Source organism: Mustela nigripes, chromosome 2 (genome assembly GCF_022355385.1).
Source record: "Mustela nigripes isolate SB6536 chromosome 2, MUSNIG.SB6536, whole genome shotgun sequence".
Classification (NCBI taxonomy): Eukaryota; Metazoa; Chordata; class Mammalia; order Carnivora; family Mustelidae; genus Mustela; species Mustela nigripes.
In genome coordinates, this window is record NC_081558.1 from 54,569,347 (window position 1) to 54,591,685 (window position 22,339).

Genomic DNA, 22,339 nt, shown 5'->3' on the forward strand with positions numbered 1-22,339 from the left:
ACAGCAAGAGGACCAGTATATCTAGACTGGAAATGAGCAAATGGGTGAAGAGAATATGATGTCAGAGTTAATGGACAGATAGACTGTGTAGGTGACATAGGGGAAATGAGAAAGGAAGACACTGAGGAGGTGTTGTTTTTTTTTCTTTTTAAGATTTTATTTATTTATTTGACAGACAGAGATCACAAGCAGGCAGAGAGGCAGGCAGAGAGAGAGAGAGGAGGAAGCAGGCTCCCCACCGAGCAGAGGGCCAGATGCGGGGCTCGATCTCAGGGACCCTGGGACCATGTCCTGAGCTGAAGGCAGAGGCTTTAACCCACTGAGACACCCAGGCGCCCCAACACTGAGGAGTTTTGATCATAGGAATGACATCATCTGGCTTAAGTTTTATTAGTATCACTCTGTCATTTATGATAAGGATAAACTCTAATGGGGCAAGCTTAGATGCTGGAGGACTACTTAGGAGGTTAATGCAATAATACAGATGAAAGACAATGGCAGGAGAGACCAGAAATAGGAAATTCACCAAAAAAATGAATTTAAAAATATGAATACCTATAATTCAAGAACCAGAATAGGTTCCTAGTTTATCACCATTTCTGATTTTTAGATTTGTCTGCTATCTAGGGAAGAAGATAACATTAGCAAATATTCAACAAATATTTATTTGGTGTTTACTATATGGCAAGTCTTATCCAACATGAAATTATTCTGCAGCAGAAGGGAGGCTGGAGTAGAAGTGCCCTGGGGTGGGTATGGTGGCAGGAGAATGGGAAGAGAAAGAAGAAAGTAGACAAGGAGACTAGCCACTCTTTTTTTTTTTAAACTGTTCTTTATACTTAACTTCATTCATGAAGTGAATACTTATTTAGCACTTACCAGATACCAAATACTATTCTATGTTCTTGCACCTGAACAGAATAAGTCAGTCATCCTTATCATAAAGTTTACATTGAGGGGGAACACAAAAGTAAGAAAAATATATAATGTATCAGGTAACGTTAACTACACTGGAGGGGAAAAAAAGAAAAGAAACTAAGTAAGGAGATAAAAAGAGTTGGGGGAAAGGTGAGAGTATAAGTAGTAGTTTTGCTATTTTAAAGAAAGTAGTCAAAACCTTGCTGAAAAGGTGACTTCTGAGCTGTTACCTCAAAGATTACAAGAGCAAACCATGCAGATACAGATCTTCCTTGACTTATGATTGAGTTACATCCCAATAAATGCACTGTAAGTTGAAGATACTTCAAGCCAAAAATGCATTTAATACACATAACCTACCAAAAATAGCTTAGCTTAGCCCACCTTAACTGTGCTCTGAATGCTTACATTAGCCTAGAGTTGGGCAAAATCATCTAACACAAAGCCTATTTGATAATGAAGTACTGAAGAGCTCACGTAATTTACTGGCTATCTACTGTACTGAAAGTGAAAAACAGAATGGTTGTATGGATACAGAAGAGTTGTATCAATTGTTTACTCTTGTGATTGTGTGACTGACTGGGAGCTACAACTGCTGCCACTACTCAGAATCATAGAAAAGCATCATACTGTGTATGGCTAGCCAGGGAAAAGATCAAAATTCAAAATTCCAAGTACAATTTGTACTGAGTGTATATGGCTTTCACGCCATCATAAAACTGAAAAATCATAAGCTGAACCACCTGTATTTGGATGCTTTATAGGCAGAAGGAAGAATAAATGCAAAGGAACAGAGGAAGAACTGTGATACATTTGAAAAATAGCAAGGAAGGGGTGCAGCTAGAATGATATGTGTAAAGGAAATGAGTAGTAAGAAATGAAATAGATGTTCATCTTTTTTTTTAAAGATTTTATTTATTTGTCAGAGAGAGAGCACACAAGCAGGGGGAGTGGCAGGCAGAGGGAGAGGGAGAAGCAGGCTCCCCACTGAGCAGGGAGCCTGGATGCAGGTGTTGATCCCAGGACCCTGGGACCTGAGCTGAAGGTAGATGCTTAAACAACTGAGCCACCCAGGCGTCCCAGTGTTCATCTTTATATACCCATTTACTATGTTCCAAGTTCCTTCCAAGTCAGAATATACATAGAATGTATATTATATATGCTAAAATTTCTGAAGTCCTAATGGTTGGGTGTTATCAAATACAATGACCAATAACATCCTAAGACTCAAAACTCAAATCATCATTCACCATTAACCACTGAGTAGAATGGGTCACATTTCTAATTTTGTCCAAAGAGAATCTGTTGAGACTAATCTTTGTGGCTAGTTTCCTAAGTCTCTAAACAAATATGCCCAACATATGCTATACCAAAAAGAGAACCGGTGTTTTTTGTATAACTTCATTGTATATCTTCAAATAATTAAAAGGCAGGGGAAGAATACTAGACAAGTATATTAAGAGTCTGCAGTTAAAATTCCACATACTAAGCGATAATATTAAATGATCCACATATATTAACTCAAAGATAGTTTTATAGATTACCTCTCTGTTCTCTCCATAGAAGTTAAGCCATTTAGGCTGGAACCCCATTACCTTGGTTAAATTTCCTCATAGAAAATAAAAACTAACTCTCAGATTAGATTTTTGAAAGGACGTTCATATTAGAACTCCCTAAAAGTAACAGGTATTAAAATTTTCAGTAAAGACAAAGTGATGTGCTTCTTATAAAGCACTTGAAAGAATAAATTGAATGGAAATTTTCTGTGTTACCACAGGCCAAGTCCATCTGCCTTGTCTTCTTTTTAATCAATATGTTTTGCAATAGGATTCTGTTACAGGTTCATATATAAAGCAGAAGCTAAGTTCTATCTAACCCCAGGGTGTCCAAAAGAATTAATTTTTCTTTTAATTTTCTCATGTAAACCAGAATGATTAAGAACAAATCAGAATATTTCATAATATTAAGTATTACATGCATCTTCTATATACAGATATAACAAGTAAAATGTGTTCCTGACTTTATACACCATCCTTAAAACATGCTTTCAGTACAGTATGATTAACTTAGCCTAAACAAATTCATTTTTTTTTTAATATTTTATTTATTTATTTGACAGAGAGAGATCACAAGTAGGCAGAGAGGCAGGCAGAGAGAGAGGGAGGGAAGCAGGCCCCCCTGCCGAGCAGGGAGACCGATGCGGGACTCGATCCCAGGACCCTGAGATCATGACCTGGGCCGAAAGCAGCGGCTTAACCCACTGAGCCACCCAGGGGCCCAACAAATTCATTTAAATAATTCTTAAAAGGTTAGTGATTCTATACTACAAACTTATGTGTTAACCATGTTAACAACAGTTATCTTCAGTCTGTGAATAATAGCAGAATGGTTGGGAGAAAGTACCAAATCCAGAAGAATATCATCTTTCAACCATTAACCTTTAAGTAAACTATTAGCAATGATTTTCACTGAAAAATAATGAGCCTGAAATTCACTTCCACATTTTGAAGTTTTTGTTCTTGCTGTTCATTTGGTGTTTGTTTATTTTTTGGTTTTCCATTTGTTTACTTAGGCATGTGATGTACCTTATGATACAGGAAGCAAAACAGAGGGGTGCTTCTTGTTCCTACACTCCCCCCTTGTGATCAAGTTCTTACCATTAAATATAGTTTTTTTTCTTCGTCTTCTTTTTTGATTCTATTTTATTTTTAATTCTTTTAAATCAACATATTATGTATAATTGGTTTCAGAGGTACAGGTCTGTAATTCATCAGTCTTATATAATACCCAGTGCTCATTATATCACATGCCCTCCTTAATGTCCATCACCCAGTTACCCCAGCCTCCAACCTCCTCCTCCTCCCCTTTAGCAATTTGTTTCCTATGAACTTTTAACACGTTTGACAAGAGCTATTATTTTAGAAAGTTATGTATGTGGTAAACAGTTTTAAAAAGCAAGTCTATCTCCCACACTCAATGCAAGTGTCCCAGATCCTCTTTCCAGAAGCATTCATTGTTACCTATCCAAAGATGGCCTATATGAAAGAAAGGGAGGAAGGAGGGAGGTGGGTTTGTGTGTATTTTAAACTATGGTTTTAAATAACAATCACTTCTTTTCAAAAATATTTATGGATAATAGGGCATCTGGCTGGCTTAGTCAGAGAAACATGCAACTCTTGATCTCAGGGTCATGAATTCAAGCCCCATGTTGGGTGTAGAGATTACTTAAAAATAAATAAAACTTTAAAAAATACTCATGGGGGGCACCTGGGTGGCTCAGTAGGTTAAGGATCTGACTCTTGGTTTCAGCTCAGGTCTTGATCTCAGGGTCGTGAGTTCAAGCCCCATGTTGGGCTCCACACCCAGCATGGAGCCTACTTAAAAAAACAAAACATAACAAAACAAAAAATTTATAGAATAACAGAATAATGAAAATGCCATCACCTTAAATTCTTAAATCAATATAGTACTTTACAGTTTTCAAAGCACTTTCAAGTGTATCAGCTCACTGATCTTCAAAACTAACAGCCTTTGGTAAATGTATTTCTACCTCAAAGAATCATCTAATTGAGTCATTTACTATATCCATCTCTCTCAGGTAGATAAAATTCAAATCAACACCAAATGAGAGCAGCTGTGTACTTAAGAAACAAAAAAAGCAACACACTTCCCAAGGAGGTTAACTATCTTCTGTTGGTAGCATATTTCAATTTCTTGAATCTATTGTCTGTAACTTACTGTTAATTTTTAAAATTTAAACTGCCATCAATATCACAGAAACATTTCAGAGTTACCATATATCTATTTCTAAATTAGTTTCTCTATTTTGGACTATTACTGCCAATATATTTGAATAAGAAAGCTATTCTCTATTCCTTACCTATTCTCATTACATCCATAATATACAGAATTGGTCTTATTAAGGGTCTCGTTTCATTAACAGAAGAGCAGTTATCAGTCTTCCTATTTTGATTACATAATACATAAGAACAACCCTTCAATACATGACACCACTACCTGATTTAAGGAGGGTTAATAATTCACAGGAAGACGTAGCACTTAACTTCTGGCTAAATATAAACACCAAACATCATATTTCCAAGTATGAAACCAGTTGATGTCTGAAGTAACAGAGACAAAATAAAAACAGCATAAAAAGAGACATTGCACACATTTCCATGACTTAGTAGTCATCCAGTACAAAACTCCCTTGCATATGTTTCTGAGGTTGTAAATTACATATAATACTTCACTGTACCCATATAGTACTTAACATTAAAAAGGGTTCAAAAACTTATTTTAAAAATTGTGGTAAAATTTAAATAAAATTTGTCACTTTAGCCTTCAAAATACTTTTAAAAGACCCTACGTAAGGAAGTGAAAGATCCCTCTTCCTTTTATTGATAAGAATACAATCAGAGAAAAAATTAAGTCGTATATATTATCCTAAGACATAAACCCAGTGCTCACTCCAGCAGCACAGACACCAAGTCAGAAACACAAAAGAAATCAGAAAGAAACTCAAAAGAAGGGATGTCTGGGTGGTTCAGTCATTTAAGCATCCAAGTCTTGATTTTGGCTCTGGTCATGATCTCAGAGTTGGGAGATCAATCCTGGTGTCGGGTACGTGGAGTCTACTCTCCCTCTCATGTTGCCCCTCCCTCACCCCTCACACATGTCCACTCTCTCAAAAAAAATTTTTTTCCAGAGAAACTATTTTTGAAAAAAGGGTTTTATTATGAATTCAAATTATGATCAAATCCTCCCTAAATCTTAAGTTTATGTTAATACAAAACTGATAATAAATAATAGGACCCTATGAAATGTAGGAAGGACAAGAATAACATTTTTAGATAATCATATTTTCAAGGGCTCTCCATGTCTGGATCAAGTGATTTCAATAAATCGGTGGGAGAACTGGGGAGGGACGACCCAGAAGTCCTATTTCTCAGCCATTAATCTCTTCACAGGCCAACCCAAGATATACTGATATGATTCTTATATGTTTTTCACCATATGAAAAAAATTTTTTAAGATTTTTACTTATTTATTTAAGAGAGAGCACAAGCACACACACGAACGAGAGGACAAGAAGGGGAAGCAGCAGAAGGAAAGAGAGAGGCAGGCTCCCTGCTGAGCAAGGAGCTTGATGGGGGACTCTGACCCTCGAATCAAGACCTGAGCTGAAGGCAGATGCTTAACAGACTGAGCCACCCAGGTGCCCCTGAAAAATTGTAATATAGTAAGAGAAATCATTCAAACCAAGTAGGAAAGAAATGTGGTATGAACTGAAAAAGAATCAAGTCATCATTAATTTGCTGTTATTTTAATTATCTTTGATATGGAGAGTACCTTCTGTGTTGCTATACCTGTCCTAAGAACTTAGGCCTCCCATGAAAATATTAAAAACAAATGTGAACCCCGAACTGATAAAACTATTTGTTTATTTATTTACTGAATATTTTATTTATTTATTTGACATAGAGAGAGAAAGAGAGAGAGATTACAAGTGGCAGAGAGGGAGGGGAAGCATGCTCCCTGCTGAGCAGAGAGCCCGATGCTGGGCTCGATCCCAGGACCCTGAGATCATGATCTGAACGGAAGGCAGAGGCTTAACCCACTGAGCCACCTAGGTGCCCTGATATAACTATTTAGATCCGTATCTGGAAAATTAAAGTCCAAGTTATCTTAGAACAAACTGTACAGAATTTATCTTTCATTTTAGAGGGATCAGGAAACCTATGTTCACATTTTCTTACATATGCATAAAAAAAACAGTTGAAGGATAAATAAGAAACTGGTTACCTAAGGTGGCAGGGATATAAACCAGTAAAAAAGACACAGTTGGAAGCAAAATTTCAGTTAGGTAATTAAAAAAATAAAAAAGATTTATTTATTTGTTGGGAGAGAGAGAGAGAGAGAGAGGATAAACGGGAGGAGCAAGGGAATGGGGCTTGACCTCAGGACCCTGAGATCACCACCTGAGACAAAACCAAGAGTGAGACACTTAACCAATGGTGCCACCCAGGTGCCTCCACAATTTGGTAATTTTTAATTCTGGACTTATGAAAATCATTACCATTCAAAAGTAAAAGAAAAGGGTATAATATTTTACTGGAATAATCTATCTTAAAACCACTTCTCAAAGCCTCCTAACTTTTATCAATACCTCCTAAAAAACTGAAGTTCTTAGAAAAAAGGAAAAAACTGATTTTCTATTACCCACTTAAAAGATAGGGGAGGGAAGGTTAGAGCCAAAGTGACTTAAGACCTTCTGGATGTGTAATTCATTATATTTCATCTCTTAAAAATTATTATAGAAACTTAAGAGTAACTTTCTCTCTTTAACAGAAGTTCTTTAAAAGGCAATATAGTCTAAAGATTCAAATAAATGCATACAGTAAACTTCATACTACATTTAATATGACTTTATTAAATGAGCTATCTTACTGAAATCAATATTCTTCTGGCCAAAGAAAAAAAACTACAATTGCAAGAGACACTTAACCAAGTTCGACTGGTAAATTAAAACCCTATCGGACACTAATTTCAACTGCAGGGGAAAGAGCTGCTTTAAGGAAGTTACCCAAGTTAACTTACTATACTGTTTTCTATAACCATGTATAAATATGGAGAAACATGAGAGATGACAGTAGGATGACTAATACACCAGAAGCTTAGGAAGACAGTTGGTGTGGGTTAACAGAATAGGTTTGGAACTAGACCTAGTCTGAACCTGACTCTATCTCCTGATTTCGACAAATGACTTAACTTCTCCAAACCTGTTTCTTTAAAGACAAAATGAAGCTGATACCACCTAACTTGAACATTTGTTAGGAGAATTACATGGTAAGTCCACATAGGCAGGTTCCAGACTATTCTGACTAGCTCATACAGAGGATGCAGGGCAGAAAGAAAGATTTCCTTAGTGAATATTTTTTGAAGTCACATGTGAGAAAACCATGCAGAAAGAAAATAATCTAAAGTGGCAAAGAAAAGAGAGAAATTTTCTGGGAGTCAGGTAACTAGGATCTAGTCAAAAAGAAAGGTAACTAGGATCTAGTAAAAAAGAATTATGGAATATCTCTTTTTAAAAATGAAGATTTTTACTACATCTATTTCTTAATTCACTTGCTCCTTTTACAAGTTAGGTGTGAACATTCATTAGCCTAGAGGAATCATTTGAATACTCTAGGGCAAATATCCATGGTAAGTAAACACGGCTATCAAACTTAAGATAAAAAGAATCTAAATTGGGTATTAGGTTTAAAATCACTGCAAACATTTACATTTTCTTTCACAAAACTTCAACAGAATTTATACATGATCACATGAGTATCCTTTTTGTTAAAATAGGAAATTGCTTTTTAAAATAAAAGATCATCTTCAGCCAATTCTATACTTGTGGAATATTATTTCTTATTGGCAAAAATACTTGTTACTATAGTTGGAATCATAGAAAATTGCATGCAATTTCTAGTCAACTGTTTTTGACCTACAAAAACCTAATTTCACTTTCAGTATTCAATGTGTGCCAGAAATACCATATACTGGGTTAAGACAGGTCCTGTGATCTCAGGTAACATATGGGTTTAGCTGAAAAAAATAGAAGAGAATAGAATAGAATGCATTCACTGAAATTCAAAAAAGAAAACTTATTGACTTAACTATTCATTTCTCTTTCATATTTCAGCACCCATACAGACTGAAACAATTAAGAATATTATTTTTTCAAGGCATTACTGAATATATTCTATATTAAGGCCATTTGACAGAAAACCAATTTCCTTAGAATGGGTCCTAAACATACAGGACCTAAAAACCAAGTTAAAATGGAGGGGAGGGATGACAGAAAAAAAGAAATTAAAAGAGGTTACCTCTTTGAATATTTTTATATGATATACCTTCTATTTCTTCATGTTATAGAGAAGATATGCTCCTAATTCCCCCGAAGTGTCTTTTCTATAAATCACTACAGGGTATATAATATATAGTAAAAAGTGAAAAGCATAAAAGTTCAAAAAATAATTTGGGGAGAAATATTGGGAGCAAAATACCTAGAATGAAGTTATTTGCTAATTGGAAAATTATGGCTGGCTCTGAACTATTTCAGGCACTCTAGTGCAGAAAAATTACTGCCTTGAGAATCTACATATCTGCTTTTTAAATGTACTACATATTTGGAAGTATATAAAATAGAGGTTGTTCAAAGAGAAACAAAAATTATTCTTTTTAAACTGCTTAGAAGAAATTTGGGGGCTTCTTGGCCCACTACCCCTAACACACATAGCTAGAGTTGGGAGAAGAGAAGCAAGGGAAATTTATTTTACTACTTCTAAAAAGTCCCTGTTAGGCTCAGCGATCCAAGAGATGAAATTTGTTGTGTGGATGGACACAAGAGCTTTCTTTGCTCATTTCTGCCTGAGTGCACACATTTTACACTGAGGTCGCCTATGAAGAACTAAAAGGTTTTCCCTTAAGATAATAACACATTTCAGGATTTAACAATTCTGACTACCAACCAAGAAGTGAAGAATGCCTACTGATTTACTATTCGTTTAAGTTTCTGCCTGCAGGGAATGAACTGTGACACAATTCAGCCACCAACTACTATCTTTTTAGAATAGGCTTTTTAAAGAACAGAATTATTTTTTGAAATAAAGCTCAACTCTCAGCACATCTCTTTCCAAACGTGTTCCTGCACCAGTTAAATAGAGAGCTCGATGACTGGGTCGAGAGAGGGCTGGCCACAGCAGGGCAGATTGAGAAAATCCGCAGCCCCTCTTCCAGGAGAGGCTTTTTTTAAAGTTTGAATTTCTTAGGTTAAAAGAACTTTTCCCTCAAAGCTGCACAAATGGAACCTGCTTTTCAAGCAGAACTCTATAAAAAATTGCTTCATGAGCCTTCTGGTTACTGCTTTTCACACACTCCTTCATTAACTATGCAAATTTCTTTTAACATTTTTATGCAGGTATTGCTCTTTGGACTACTTTATGGACATTTTCCCCAGTTTAATACTAAATTTTATAAACAAGCACCGATTCCACAGACCAATAAGGCTTTCTCATCTTGGTCAACAAGCTGCCAGATTAATTGCTAATTAAAGATGCACTTTTTCCCACTATTCTTTTTCACGCACACACACCCCCTTGGAAACTGTATTTCAGAAGCAAACTATAACTTTCTCCAAATTCACAGATGACAGCTTTGGTCTTAGGGGAACAAAATCTGTAGTTGCCAGTGCAGTCAGCCTGAAACCTTTGTGTCTGTCAGAGGAAAGAACAAAAGGCAGCGCTTCCTCTCCCAGCCCCTCCTTAGCTCTGGAGGAAGGCAGGCTTGACAGTACAGTTCTAGAGAGAAAGGAAACCATGCCGAATCTAGTGAGAGTTTCCCCTAAACAAACACACAAAGCTACCCAAGCTACCCACCTTGGATAGCTGCCTCCTGAGGCTAAAGCGTTGAACCATGGTCACCCTGAGTAATCTTCAGACAAAGCAATCCACGAAGGGAAGGGTTTTGTTTGGTTTTGTTTTTAAAAAACAGCTTCTTGGAAAAGTCGGTGGCAAAACATTTTGAAGACTATCACAGAGGTCCAAAGAATGTCCCTGGGAGTCTTAGCAAACTTGGAACCACTTCATTGTTCCATCGGGAGATACTGCAAAGCCTACGTCCGAGAGGGCGGGCAGACCGCGGCAGGGAGGGGCAGAATCCTGGAGCTGCTTCGCCCAGTGCCAAGCTCGGTTAGCACTTCCTGTGAGTCAGCCGAGAGGGGTCCAGAGTGAAGGACCACCCCTTCTCTTTCCACCAAATCCTCAGCCTAGGATGCCGCTCTGGTGCCACCTGAGACTCCGGGGCCAAACCTGATATTCTGGTCTGTGTGGGGCGAAGAGTGGCGCACTGGGGTTAGAAAGCATCAGCCTCAAGCGGAAACCTGGCAACTGCAATTCTTCCCAGGCTAAAGCCCTCCCAGTGGAGGAGGTCCCCTGCAAAGAGTGACGCCCCCCTTCTCAACCTCCCCCTCAGGTAATCTGCTGGGTTAAATGGTGTGAATAAAAGGAGGTGGCAAAAAGCCCCTGACTGTACCAGCTATGCTCCCAGGAGACTCCTCCCACCTGGGCTCGGCAGCTGTCCGGCTTTGTCTAAGGTAATTGGCCAAGCCTTTCCCCTTATTCACCAGGAGGAGTCCCGCCTCAGGAAGGAATGTCAGGTGCAGAGTGGCATACTTCGAGGGTGACTTCAACTTCGTTACAGGGTGACTTCAACTTCCTTACCAAGTTAAAGAAACTAAGGCTGCCTCCTGAGCTAATTTACTGCTCTCAGAACGATGTAATTTTAAAGTCTACACACATAACAAAAAAAACCCCAGCTCAGAATGAATAAATGTAGGTAAAAGGTATGAAAATGACAATCCTGAGGCCAGCTGCAAAGATAAAAAATATTTTACTATCGTTTGCCAGTCTCTTCCTATTTGATTCTGCTGCCAACACCCAAGGCTTCATTTTCTTGAAATTTCCACTCTACATGCTCATCTCTGAATTGTTCATTATTCCTAAATGATTTTAAAAACTGACCAGGGCAGAACTTGTTGGCATATATGAATTTTCCTTGCGCTAGTGATTCTCAATTCCCTGTAAGCATGATTATGTTACATATAGCCTTTGCTGGAATAAACCTACTATGTGAGATCATTGTGTTAGACATTTCACATCTACTATCCTATTGATTTCTTAACACCCCCCCCCAGAAATATGTATTAATATCCCAATTCTTCAGATAAGTAAAGCAGGAATATTCTAAGACATCAGTATTATCATTAGGAAATCATACAGTGTTACTAACTTTTCTCTTTTTGGTGAGAAAACTGAAAAATGAATTTCAAAAGACAGATCTTTTATACAATGGTTATTCTCAACCATGCCCTTGTCACACACTCCATTTTCCAGTTATCATCCAAATATAGTGCACAATTTTTAAAACTTCATATAATATCACACACATATTTCACAACACCTTAGGAAGCATACAAAAGATTTACCTACGTACCAGATTCGAGTAAGTAACAGGATGCTATAGCTCCAAAAAATAATCACTGTGACCAAAATATATCTATTTTTACATATAAATATATATTATATTTATATATTACATATAAATATATAGAACCCACTTTATACATAAAATATATATATTCTATATAAAAATATATATTTATATATTTACATATATACATATATAAAGCCCACTTTATATATATATTTTTGCTTAGTGATTATTTATATATAAATTATATATAAAATATATATATATTAATATATATAATTTATATATAATATTTATATATTTATATATTATATATTCATTTATACATAATATATATTTATATATATTATATATATTTATATATTATATTTATACATAATATAATATATATTTTTATATATATATTTTTATATATTTATATATTATATATTTATATATAATAATTTATATATAAATTTTATTCCAAAAACCTTAAGTGGAGAATGGTTGAACATAATGAAACTATTTGTGAAATTCCAAAGCTAAGAAAACTTTAATCAACAACTATGACTAAAAGTAAAGTTCCCTCATATCTAAGGTTCAGAATACGCAATGTAACCTAATATTTAAACTGACTGAAATTTAAGTCCAAGTGGAAGACAGGCTGACAGAGAACCCGAGTTCTGTGTGTTTTCTGTTTTGTTTTATTTTTAAAAGCTAAGAATACCAGTACTTCCATATTTTTCCTACACAATGAAACTGAATACTCAGAAAATTTCTCCTGGTAATGAAAACCTAATGAGATGCCGGTGTGGAAATACTAAAATTCCTTACAGAAAGACATACTGTTTTTTTTTTTTTTTAAGATTTTATTTTATTTATTTAAGAGAGAGACAGTGAGAGAGAACAGAGCGAGGAGAAGGTCAGAGGAAGAAGCAGACTCTCCATGGAGCTGGGAGCCTGATGTGGGACTCGATCCCAGAACTCCAGGATCATGACCTGAGCCGAAGGCAGTCGTCCAACCAACTGAGCCACCCAGGCGTCCCACGACATACTGTTTTAAGTATAAACATGAATTGCTTCTGATATAATCAACTGGAATCCCAGATAACTGCTAGACTGCAAAGAATTGCAAGAGTCTTTCTAACCCACCATCCCAAAGAAAGGAAAGAGGAAAAGGAATTAGAAAAAACTGTCAAGTCCACACACCTAGATACACAAAAAATATCAATCATGAATTGAACAGGATATATATATCCTCAAAGTCCCTGATATATATAAAAAGATTCACGGATGAAACAAATAGTGTTTTCATTCTAGGAGGAACTTACTCATTTCTTACCTATTAATATAAGGATAAACCTCTAATTGTTCAAATGCAACAAGACCTGTTAATAATCATTTCAGTGTATGACTGCAATCCAATCCTTGATGACAAAGAACTGAAAAGATCGTCAATAAATAGCTGTTAAGAGAAAAATTAGAATCTCTGAATATGATCTATTTTGAGGTGTGGGGCAGCAAAGGATGACTGCAGTAGACCAAGATCAAAGTTTACAAAAGAAGAGCTAGAAAGGCAGAATTGTATAACCTAGAGAAATATCAACAGCTCTGCAATCATTCTTTTATTACTCCAAGACCTGAATAAATAATGTCCTTTCAGTAATCTGTGATTGAAAATCCACAACCCCCTTACTCTATGCAGAAACAGACAGGACCTGTCCACAGGGTTCTTAATCTTTTTTGGATTACACACTCTTTAGGGATCTGTTAAAAGCTATGAACTCAGTCACTGGAGTGATGACATAAAATTTATGAATGGACATACACAGTGTTTTCAACACAATTCCAAATAGTCAATGAATTCCCCTAAAGCTTGTCCAAACACCCCATTTTAAGAAATTGGTTAAGTTCCCTTGGGGTGCCTGCGTGGCTCAATGGTTAAGCACCCAACTCTTGATTTTGGCTCAAGTCATGATCTCAGGGTACTGAGACTGAACCTTGGGTCAGGTTCTGAGTATGGAGCCCACTTGAGATTCTCTCTATCCCTCTCTCTGCCCCTCCCTACTCTCACAAGCTCTCTCTCAAACAAAAACAAAAACAAAAAAAACCTCTTGACCCCATCATAACTAAAAAAGAGATGAACATCAATCACTAAGCAATCCTTAGTCAGGTCAGCATGACCTGACCTCTGCTTTCTACCAGAGTTAAGAGTTTTAAGTAGATTTAGGAGCCAGAAAAAAAAGTCTGCCTTTAACATGTTGGCCCCAGCTTCCCTTACATTTTCCTTATTTGTTTGTCAAATAATAATCTACTTCCAAAGCCACAAATAATCTTCAGTAAATGGCATTTTATTTGCTTTAGTTTTTATTATCTTTGTAGAAAAATATTTTACTCTCCTTATTTTATCTATCATATATAACCCTACACTAGGAATAAACATTAGTACCAATCTTATTATACATTGTCCTGCATGTGCATAAACCTATGTATGTTTGTTTTAACTAGGACTATACTGCTTTCTGATTTACTTTATCACTTAAAAAGTGCAAAACAGGGAAGCCTAGATGGCACAGTCACTTAAGTAGCCAACTCTTGGTTTCAGCTCAGGTCATGATCTCAGGGTCATGAGATAGGGCCCTGCCTCAGGCTCAGCACTGAGCATGGAGTCTGCTTAGATTCTCTCTCCCTCTCTCTTTGCCCCTCCCCCCATCTCTTTAAAATAAATAAATCTTAAAAAAATGAGGGCTGCTAGAAGGGAGGTGGTGGAGTAAAATAGCATAATTGGGTTATGGACATTAAGGAGGGCACCTGATGTGATGAGCACTGGATGTTACATGCTACCTATAAATTATTGAACACTACATCTGAAACTAATGATGTACTATAAGCTGGCCAACTAAATTTAAAAAAAATTATTAAAAAAAAAAGTCCAAAGTAACAACAGAAACACACAAATACCTTGAGTAAATATTTATAAAACTTAAATAATCATCCCAATTTAGCTGGTTTTTATATTTGAAACACCTGTCCCTCCCCCCTTTACACCAACTTCATTCTTAAAATTCTATATAAACACATTTTGTTCATTTATTTATTTATTTATTTATTTTTTAAAAGATTTTATTTATTTATTTGACAGAGAGAGGAGAGATCACAAGTAGGCAGAGGCAGGCAGAGAGAGGGGGAAGCAGGCTCACCGCCTAGCAGAGAGCCCGATGCGGGGCTCTTGATCCCAGGACCCTGAGACCATGACCTGAGCCGAAAGGCAGAGGCTTAACCCACTGAGCCACCCAGGCGCCCCTGTTTATTTATTTATTAAAGATTTTATTTATTTATTTGACAGAGAGAGATCACAAGCAGGCAGAGAGAGAGGAGAAAGCAGGCTCCCCGCTGAGCAGAGGGCCCGATGTGGGGCTCGATCCCAGGACTCTGAGATCATGACCTGAGCCGAAGGCAGCAGCTTAACCCACTGAGCCACCCAGGCGCCCCATATAAACACATTTTAAAATAAATTGATATTAAAGTTGTATATTACTGAATATCATGCAATACAAACTATGCTTTTATAGAGAAGTAAACTAAGGTTCAAAAAGATTTTTTCAAACTTGCCCCTAAATCACAGAGTTGGTATTAGAGACGGAACTGGAATCCCAAATACAAATTTCACTACATTGCTACTTCCATTACATCATGCTTCCTCTTATTCTTAACAATTTAAAACGCACTAAAAAACAAACGCTACTTAAGATATTCATGCAATAAAGTTTTTCTGAAACTGAATAATTATTCTTTTTTTTTTTTAATGTTACCCTTTACACTTTAAGTTGAGTGAGTCTCCTCGAATCTTGGCACAACTGAAGAACTCTTACACAGAGTTATATTAAATAAATCATGTTTAAACATCATTGTGGATTTTAACCAGAGTCCTGTAATAACCCAGAAGTAACAGGAGCCAGAAGTAACAGTGCCAGCTAGCTATCAGTCAATAAAACTAAGCCTACGAATTGAATAGGCTTTCATTAAGCAACACGTCATTTCAGAAAGCCCCCTTTCATTCACGCACTAAACAATTATTCATGACACCCTTTACTTTTAAGGAAGTCACAATCTAGTAAGGAAACAAAACTTAAACAATTGTCATTAATATGGCAAGTGCTATAATACCAGGAACAGTAATGACAAAAGGAGTGATGAACTTTTATGGGAAAAAGAAAGTCTTAAATCCGGAGTCTTTAAGGTTGGAGAGGTATTTTGCAAATGGACAAAAAAGGGAAGGGCATTACATAAAGCAGAAAAAATACAAGTTAAGGACACAGAAATGTGATTCTAGTGGTAGGTAAAACTTTGTTTTTCACAGTAAAATGCAATGTGTTTTTAGCCTATAGTGTTCAGAATATTTTTTGTGGAAATATGTTTGTGGAATGGCGCTGTAGGCTGTAACAAAATTCAGTTATTCCTCCTTTCTAAACTGCACATTATTTGCCACTTTTATATAAATGGCCCAAATGGGAAGAGCCCAACATTAATAAATAATAATGTGATAGGTTCTCTCTTTATAGAAGCTATGACTCTTTTAGTTACTGCCTCCCTTTAAAACAAGGAAGAAGGAAATCTACTTTCAAAAAAATTAGTAAATAATGCTGTTAGCTTTGAACTCCTCTGGCAACTAAGGTCCCTTAAATGATAGGAGATTACTATCTTGCAAAAACAAATTTCATTTGGCAATCCCACAACAGGTAACAATACAGATACCACATTTTACCTACATAGAACGGATTAAGTAATTTGTGTAGTTATTTATAAAGGTCCAAGCCACTGTCAATATAACTAACCCTGATGGTAGTACATTTTACTAAGTAGCAAAAAGTTAAAAGATGATAATGATCAAAAAATCTGAATACCTCTTGTATTTAATTCCATAAGTAACTCATTGTGATAGCTGATTTAAAGAACAGTTAAGGGGCGCCTGGGCGGCTCAGTGGGTTGAGCCTCTGCCTTTGGCTCAGGTCACGTCTCGGGGTCTTGGGATGGAGCCCCGCATGGGGGGGGGGTCTCTGCTCAGCGGGGAGCCTGCTTCCCTCTCCCCCTCTGCCTGCCTCTCTGCCTACTTGTGCTCTCTCTGTCAAAAATAAAATAAAATAAAGAACAGTCAATCACATCAAATAGCATTTTTATTTTAGTGAACTGGGCATGGCTCTTTCAAATATGCTAAACTAAGGTTGTCCCCTTCTATATCAGCAATATTTTAAGATTTGCATTTATTTCCCCCCAAAAAAACTCATGCCGTGCATCACCTGCAGTAAACATATACATGGAAGAACAAAAGAAGAAAAGATAGAGAAGGGAGAGGAAAAAAGTGTATTATATGAATACCAAGTGGCAAAAAACTAACAAGACTATTATTTACTATGTTGCAAAGAACACTCAGTAAGATTATAAATATAGAATAATTAAACACCACAAAAACAAGTCCTTAAACCAGTTTACAAGGTGTTCCAGGTGCTGGTCCCTGCTTTCCCTCTCTAGACATCTCATTCTACTTTAAACTTAATTCCAAATTTCAGCTTAAAGGTCCGTACCTTTTGGAAAGCCTCTTCTATATCAGCCCTCACCAAACCCTTTCTCCACCTTACCAGTTGATTCTTTCTTACAACACTGTACAGTAGTCTCCCCCTCATCTGTGGAGGATTCTTTTAAGACCTCCAGGGGATGACTAAAACTGTGGATAGTATTGCACCCTATATATGCAATGTGTTTTCCTAGACATACTTACTTATGATAAAATTTATAAATTAGGCAGTTAGAAATTAATAATAACCTGTAATAAAATAAAACATTATAACCATATGCTGTAATTAAAAGTTATATCAATGTGATCTCTTTCAAAATATCTTCTTGTACTGTATTCACCCTTCTTGTGAAGATCTGAGATGATAAAATGCCTACATGAGATGAAGTAAGGTGAATGATGTAGGCATTGTGACATATCATTAAGCTACTACTGGCCTTGGGGCACCTGGGCATCTCAATTGGTTAAGTGTCAGACTCTTGATTTCGGCTCAGGTCATGATCTCAGGGTCATGAGAGCAAGCCACACATCTGGCTCCCTGCTCAGCAAGGAGTCTGCTTGAGGGTCTCTCTCCCTCTGCCCCTCCCCCCAATTGTGCATGCTCCCTCTTTCTCTAAAATAAATAAATCTTAAAAAAAAAAAAAAGCTACTACTGACCTTCTGACTATACATCAAGAGGATTATCTCCTTCTGGGCTGCAGTAAAAAGCAAAACCATGGTTAAGGGGGACTGCTGTATTGTAATCTGTTCCTCTTCATCCCCTTCATCAAAACATAAGTTTCTTAGGGGCAGGGACCCTAATATGCTCATAGGGGTATTCTGATACCTACTAAGTCCTTAAATATGTATTGAATAAATGGTTTCAAAATATAAGGCAGTGTTCAGTGGCCCTATAGAAATTCAAAAGTTTCTAAGACATTCTGGAATTCCTTCTCTCTCCCCTCAACCATCTCCCATACCCCCAAACTCTCTGATCTTTCTGCCTAATTAAGTTTTACTTACTCTTCTATTCCATTCTTGTAAGGATTAATTTTATTAACCATTTTTCAATTATATCCCATTTATGGAATACTTTTTGTGATTTAGTACTTTCCAATAAAAAATTTCCTATGAAAATTCAGAAAATAGAGTAAAATATAAAGAGTAAGAAACTTTGTTCAAAATTGTCACACACAGAAGTAACTACTACCATGTTTTAATGGATTTTCATCTGGGATTCTTCTCATTCTTTAATTATGTAAGTAATGTATGAATGCTTAATAGTTGTAGCCACTATTATCAGTTTATCCTTCTTTTACAATGAACTTCTACTACTTACCTATAAAAGTATGCAGTATTATCTTCAGTTAGCTTGGTTTGTTTCTTAACCCAACTAATATCATAATTACATATTAATTAGAACTTCCTTTGCTATGGTCTGAATGTTTGTGTTCTCCCAAAAGTCATATGTTGAAATGTTAAAGCCTGATATTAAGAGGTGGGAACTCTGGGAGGTACTATATTTATCAGGCTTGATTAGTGCTCTTGTAAATGAGATCCCACAGAGCTACCTAGCCCCTTCCAACATGTGAGGACACAACAAAATGTCTACAAACTGGGAGAGGGCCCTCATGCTATGCTGGCACCCTGATCTCAGACTTCCAGCCTCCAGAACTGTGAAAAATAAAATTCTATTGTTTATAAACTATCCAGTCTGGTATTTTGTCATAGTGGCCTAAACAAACTAAGATACCGGCTTTTAAAAATTCAAGAATTTACTCAGAAAAATTTGTCGGGATATACGGATCTCTACTGTTGTTACATAATATTCCATAGTACAGACAGAACAGTTTATTTAGTTTAATTTTTTATTTAGTTTATTTTTCTTGATGACAATTTAAATTATTTCTCATTTCTGCTAGTAGAAACAACAGTGCCATGCACATACCTACTTTTGGACACATGATATTTCTTTCTCCAGGACAGATACTAAGACATGACCCTACCCATTCAAGGTCCAGCCCGAACTCATTTTCTTCAGAAGACAACCCTGTCCACTTCAGTTCACTGTCATTTCTGCTTTTGTATAACTCATAGTGATAGTTCTTACACTTTGGTATTTGCTATTCAGGTCCTGTACTGTTATTTAGTTTTTTAAGCATTAAGCATAGGATTCTATCTTGTATTTTCTGTATGCTGATTGTATAGTATCTTAAACAGAGCAGACAGTAAGTATTTATGAAATGCCCTGAAAATCTTAAAAGAAACATTAATCTTGTCTGATAGGATATGTAACTGTCCTATTACCTTATTTCCTTATTCCAATATAAAAGATTATACAAACTCTAACACTGAACTACTACTGCTTTAGATTTCATTTTCTCCATTTGTAGACCTCACAAAGGAGAAAACCAAATGCCTTACTCAAGTCCAAAATGCCTTACTCAAGTCCAAAATCTAACTCCCTTTTAATTTCATGTCTCATGAAGAGAAACATTATCTGGCAGAACTTATACTTCAAAAAAATTGATACTAGGGAGACTTACATCAACAAATTGGCAGACTAGATCTAGGCCTTCCTTCTCCCATAGAGGCACTAAGTTAACAATATATGGACCAAAATACTGCTACAAAAACTCTAGAGAATAGGTGAGAAGCTATTGCGCCCACACATAACATGATGAACAAGACACGGTAACAGTGAAACTTGTGGTGTCTGGTGCACACATTCATGCTACTTCCCCTGCAGAACATAATATGGAACAACCTGAAAGAAACACCCCATCCAAATGTTTCTCCCTCAGAAACACAAACAGAACAGACTAAATGTCCTATATTCCGGTTGTCTGAGGGCTGCCTGAGGGACTGGTTTCTGTCTTGGCTGACTCAAGCACGGAAATGACAAGAGTAAGAGTTGAGAAGGTGCTGCAAGTAATAGGTAAGTAGCACCTTAGAGCTGCATATCTGTAGGCAAATACCAGGGGGGAGCTAAGATCAGAAATGGTTCGAGAAGTTCTAGAACCTCGAGCTAGGCTGATTAGTGAAGATATCCCCACGCAGAAATTTAGTATGCAAAGACTGGTTATTTTTTCAAATGTCCAAATCCCAGCATCCCCACCCCTCAAAAAACAAAAAGAGAAAAAGCAAGCAAACAAACAGGGAAATGTGGTCCAATTAAAGGAACAAAATAAACTCCAGAAACAGGCCTTAAAGACCTATCTGAAGAAACACAGACCTATAAGGTGCCAGACAAAAAAATTTAAAATAAGTCATAAAAATGTTCAATCAGCTAAAAGAGAACACAACTAAAAGAAAACAGGAAAATGATGCATGAACGTAATGAAAGTTACCGACAAAGAGACAGAAACTATACAAAGAAAAATTCTAGAGCCAAAAAGTACAATAACTGGATGGAAAATTTCACTGGAAGGGCTCAAGATCAGAGCTCAACAGGCAGAAGAACCAGTGAACTTGAAGGCAGCTCATTTGAAATCAGAGTCAGAGGAGCAAAAAGAATGAAGAAAAGTAAACAGAGCTAAGGGACTAATGGGAGGGAAACTATCAAGTTGGAAAAAAAAGTATTTTATATATATATATATATATATATATATAAATGGTCTCTAGTAAAGATTAATACATGGAAAATATAGTAACCTGTACTACTATAAATTTGGTGCATAGAATTTTAATGACAAGAACAAAAAAACGTATAAGTCTATGTTAATGGGTATACAATATATAAATATGTAATTTGTGTTCCTGGATGGCTCATTCAATTAAGTGTCTGCCTTGGGCTCAGGTCATGATCCCAGGGTCCTGGGATTGAGCCCTGCATTGGGCTCCTTGCTCAGCAGGGAGTCTGCTTCTTCCCCTACCTGCCAACTCTCCTTGATTGTGCTTGTTCTCTCTCCCTCAAGTAAATAAAATCTTTAAAAAAATATACGTAATTTGTGACATTAATAACATAAAAGGGAGGGTGGAGCTGTGAAGCAGTAGAGCTTATGTGATTTAAATTAATGGTTTAAAAAATGCTATAACTTTAACATGTTTTATGTAATTTCAGTGATAACTAGAAATAAAGTATCTACAGAATATACACTAAAGGAAAAAAGGAGGATATCAAAGCACATCACTAGAGTAGTCCCTCTTTATAAGTTTCAGTTTTTCAAAGTTTCAATTACTGTGGTCAAGTGCAATCTAGAAGATGATCCTCCTTCTGATGTATCCTCAGAAGATCAATAGTAGCTAACTGCTACATCACAATGCCTTTGTCATTCACCTCACTTCATCTCATTGCATTTTATTATCGCACATCAGCCCGAAAAGAAGGATGAATACAATACAGTAGGACACTTTGAGAGAGACCACAGTCACCTAAATTTTATTATCATACATTGCTATAATTGTTCTATTATCGTCATTGTTAATCTCTTACTGTGCCTAATTTACAAATTAATGTTTATCATAAGTATGAATGTATAGGAGAAAACAGTGTATTTTGAGTTCAGTACCATGCACAGTGTCAGGCATCCACCAGGGGTCTTGGAATGTATCCTCTACAGATAAGGGAGTACTAATATACAAAAAATAAACAAAACACAAAGGAAAGCAGTGAAAAAGGAGAGGAGAGACCAAATAACAAAACAATAGTTAAGTCCTTCCCTATTAGTAATTACTTTACATGTAAATGCATCTACACAAAACCTAAATATGGACATACAGAGACGCTTTATTCATAACTGCCCAAACTTAGAGCAACTCAGATGTCCTTCATTAGGTGAATGGGTAAACTGTACTATATTCAAACAATGGTATATTATTCATGATGAAAAGAAATGAGGTACCAAGCCA

General features: G+C 36.4%; 1 protein-coding gene across 2 annotated transcripts in view; it reads right to left on the reverse strand.

The window, feature by feature from the left end:
- The window catches only part of TMCC1 (transmembrane and coiled-coil domain family 1), a 187,294-nt gene that overhangs the window by 119,680 nt on the left and 45,275 nt on the right, over nucleotides 1–22,339 (reverse strand). The window contains exon 1 of one of the 2 annotated variants that reach the window (XM_059390384.1): nucleotides 10,347–10,781. The exons of the other annotated variant lie outside the window; for it this stretch is intronic. Coding sequence (XP_059246367.1) covers nucleotides 10,347–10,385 — 39 coding nt within the window. The 5' untranslated portion in view covers nucleotides 10,386–10,781. Of the gene's footprint in view, nucleotides 1–10,346; nucleotides 10,782–22,339 lie in introns of those variants that run through there. 2 annotated transcript variants of the gene reach the window in all.